Genomic DNA, 3,615 nt, shown 5'->3' on the forward strand with positions numbered 1-3,615 from the left:
CATCGGCACGGGCCCACTTTCCTTCCTCTGCTGGCAACACTTGATTCATGTCCATACACAGAACCAATTTCCCTTCTTGCGACTGTGTTGTTCCTTTCACTCTCGCACTCTCCTGCTCCTCTGGGAAGTACGGCTTTGAACGGTTGATATGACAAACCTGTGTCTTGTGGGAGCGATTCGGCTTGCTGATCTCATAACTTACCGGACCCACACGCCTGACAACCGAGTATGGACCACCAGAGCGTGATTCCGTCACTCTACCTCTCCCAGGTAGCAACATCATCACTCTGGTTCCCACCTCTAACTCCCTTAGGTCTGCATTCCTGCATACCAGATCGACATCTTCTTTTGAGCTGTCTTCAGGTGCTCAGCAGCCAGCTCCTTCGCCGTTTTCAATCGTTCATGGAATTTCTGCACATACTCCTCCACTGTCACTAACGTCTTCTCCGCCGTCAACTGCCCCTTCAGCATCAATAACGGGCTCCTCACTTTATGCCCGAATACTAGTTGGAATGGAGAGAATTCCAGAGACTCAACTATAGCATCTCTGATTGAAAATCGGGCTGGGTAGACAGCCTCGTCCCACTCCTCCTCCCTGTTCGTCACAATACACTCTCAAAACAGTCTTCAGGGTGGAGTGGAATCTCTCAATCGCTCCCTGCGATTGAGATCTCTAGGGTGACGATCGTAGTTGGGCAATTCCCCAAATTGCAATAGCCTGCCTAAACCACTTCGACTGGAAAATACTTCCGCAGTCAGACTGGATCTCCTTGGGCACTCCTACCCAAGCAAAGGATCGCTGAAAGTGTCCCATGACACATCTTGATGTCACCTTCTGTACTGGGATCGCCTCTGGAAATCTCATCGAAGCACACATGATTGTCAATAAGTAATTATTTCCCTTTCTTGTCCTAGGTAATGGTCCCACCACGTCGATTATTAGGCGTTCAAACGCCTGGCCAAACGAAGGAACTGGAACCAAAAGTGCTTTCGGGATGGCAGGGACGTTCTTCCCCACCCTCTGGCACGGGAAATACGTCTTGCAGATTTTTCTTACATCCGCGTCCATGCCCGGCCAATAAAAATGTTCCCGAAGCCAGTTTAAGGTCTTGGTCACTCCCAAATGACCCGCGGTATCCACTGAGTGTGCAAGCTTCAGCACCGTGCTTCTGTACTGCGCCGGCACCACCACCTGACGCCTCACTCTCAGCATACCATCACCCGCTTCCTCCCTTACTGGTCTCCATTGCCTCATTAGCACTCCCTTCTCCATGAAGAAGTGAGTCGGTGACTCGGGTCTGGTGAGACCTCCTTCTGCCTCCCGCACCAACTCCGGAAACTCTTCCCTTTGCATCTCACCTAGATGGGCGCTGTCCATACCTGGTGAGTGGTAACTGGTGGAGTGGAGACTGGTGAGAGTAACTTGGATACCCTTATCCGACTCTTCCTCACCTATCACTTGTCCTCTGGCCTCCTCTCAGAACAAATGATCGAGCTCCAGGTCACCCGGCATGTTCTCTTCGGCGTGACAGGATCCGCTCACATAACCTTCCCTGACGCCCCGTCTCAACATCACCGCGCATACCGGAAATGCCACTCTCGCAATTTCCGTCGCGTCACTTCTGGCATCCGTTGTGCTGCTCTGTCGATAGGGTTCTATTCACTCTGTGCCCTTAATCAAGTTCGAGAGTACACAATCCCCCACAGGAGTCGTTCCCTAGGATCAACTGAGCTTCCATTCTGGGCAGTCTCTACCACGAGAGTCTGGCAACCATAGTCTGAATCAAGAGTCACTTTATGAAGGGGCATCCTCACCTGTCCCCCCAACGTTCTTATCAGGGCTTTCCCTGTACTGGAACTTTTGTAGTCCTCAGGGAAGAGGGAATCACTAACAAGGGTGAAGTCGGATCCCGTGTCCCTCAGCATCCTTCCCGGTACAGGATCAGCTCCTCTTATCTTCCCCGTCCCCTCACACACAAAGGAGTGAATCCTCTTCTCCCTCATCGCTGGCATATTACTTAAGGTATCGTTGGCTTCTTTGCTCCCTACTCTCTTGAAAGCCACGTTCCCACCACGCCTGGGGCGACCGCACTCCCGTGCAAAATGTCCTCGCCCTCCCCCCCCCCACAGTTGTAACACCGGCCACCTCTCCTGGGCGACCCTGTACCATTCACCCTGGTAGCACCCACGGAAGATGTTCCCTGGGTCCTCCTTGGACTTCACATCGTCGGTTCCCGGGCAGCACCTCCGGCTCCCGAGTTCGGTCCACGGCTCACAGCTTGGGGCTTCCTCCCCGCGCCCCTTGAGCTCTTGAACCGGTTTACTTCACTGGGCAAACTACTCTTGGGAGAGTCCACGCTCCTCCTGAACTCTTAAAGTACCCTCTAGACCTAAAGGTATCCCAATGGCGATTGTCTGGGCAGTCCTTCCATTCTGAGGTGCAGTGCCTCCTCCTGCATGTCAGCTCGGTCCACTGCAGCTTTAAGGTCCTTTATTCCTGCCTTCTTCACTCTGACCTTGAGTTCCAGATGGAGCTTCAACATGAATTTTTCCGTCACTATCAACTGCTTCAGCTCCACCATCGTCTCTACCTCTTTGGCCTTCAGACATCATAGAAACCTGCGTTTCATGTCCCGAGCAGTTTCAGCATATGACCTTCCCGATGCCCTTGTGCAATCACGGAAGCGTTTCATGTAGACCTCCGGGGTTAGTCTATATGAGAGGACAACCGCGCTCCTGATTGTGTTGTATATGGCGCACTCCTCGATGTCCAACATGTTATAAACTTCTCTGGCCTCACCAGTCAATCTACTCTGCACTAACACAGCCCAATCCTCCTCTGGCCATTCCTTCAATGTTGCTATCCTCTCAAAATGGCGGAAGAAAGCCTCGGCCTCCAGAGGATCAAAGGTGGGTAGATCGCGCTCCCGGGCCTTGAGGTCGTCCTGACGTGCAGGTATCGAGACTAGCCCTCAGCTCGACCTCCCTGCTCGCCTCTATCTCGGCTCGCCACATTTGTAGCTGGGCTTCCCTGTCATCTCGTTTCAGCCGCGCCTCTCTTCTCGTTTCAGCTGCACCTCTCTTTCTTCTCGTTTCAGCTGCACCTCTCTTTCTTCTCGTTTCAGCTGCGCCTCTCTCTCACGCTCTTTACGCCGCAACTGCACCTCTCTCTCCTCGCGTTGCAGCTGTGCTTCTCTCTCCTCTCGACGCAGTTTGGCCTCTAATTGCATTCGCATTATCTCCAGCTGCATGCCCTTCCTGCTACTTTTGGATCCCCCTCTGCTTTCACGTTCACTGTGAGTTCTGGCCACATTGGTAGGAGCTTGGGACGGCTCGCCTTGGGACGACCCTCCCTGGGATGGCTCCTCTCGTGTCTTCTCTCGAGCTGTGAGCTGTGCCATGATCTCTATCCTACGCTCCGCTACCTTAGTGGTTTGCCACTTGTTGGAGCTGAGCTTTGGTATACTGCTCCAAAATTTTCTCATCCCTCGTCGCAATAAACTTCTTTACTTTATCTTCCTCCATCTCTATGTTATCGAGCATACACAACAGCACCCACTAATTTCACCGTTTCAGCCCTTTAGCTGGATGGGTAACACTATCACTGAATTCACA

General features: G+C 52.6%; 1 protein-coding gene across 1 annotated transcript; it reads right to left on the reverse strand.

The window, feature by feature from the left end:
* Nucleotides 1-3,044: 3,044 nt before the first annotated feature.
* Nucleotides 3,045-3,401, reverse strand: LOC138366820 (octapeptide-repeat protein T2-like). The gene has a single exon (XM_069328107.1). It carries the CDS (start codon nucleotides 3,399-3,401, stop codon nucleotides 3,045-3,047), a length of 357 nt encoding a protein of 118 aa, XP_069184208.1.
* Nucleotides 3,402-3,615: the final 214 nt, after the last annotated feature.

The sequence above is a fragment of the Procambarus clarkii genome, chromosome 2 (assembly GCF_040958095.1).
Source record: "Procambarus clarkii isolate CNS0578487 chromosome 2, FALCON_Pclarkii_2.0, whole genome shotgun sequence".
In the NCBI taxonomy this organism is placed as follows: domain Eukaryota; kingdom Metazoa; phylum Arthropoda; class Malacostraca; order Decapoda; family Cambaridae; genus Procambarus; species Procambarus clarkii.

Bases quoted from the DNA above. Each gene is read 5' to 3' on its own strand.
- LOC138366820 (XM_069328107.1), bottom strand. From the start codon at position 3,401: ATGGCACAGCTCACAGCTCGAGAGAAGACACGAGAGGAGCCATCCCAG.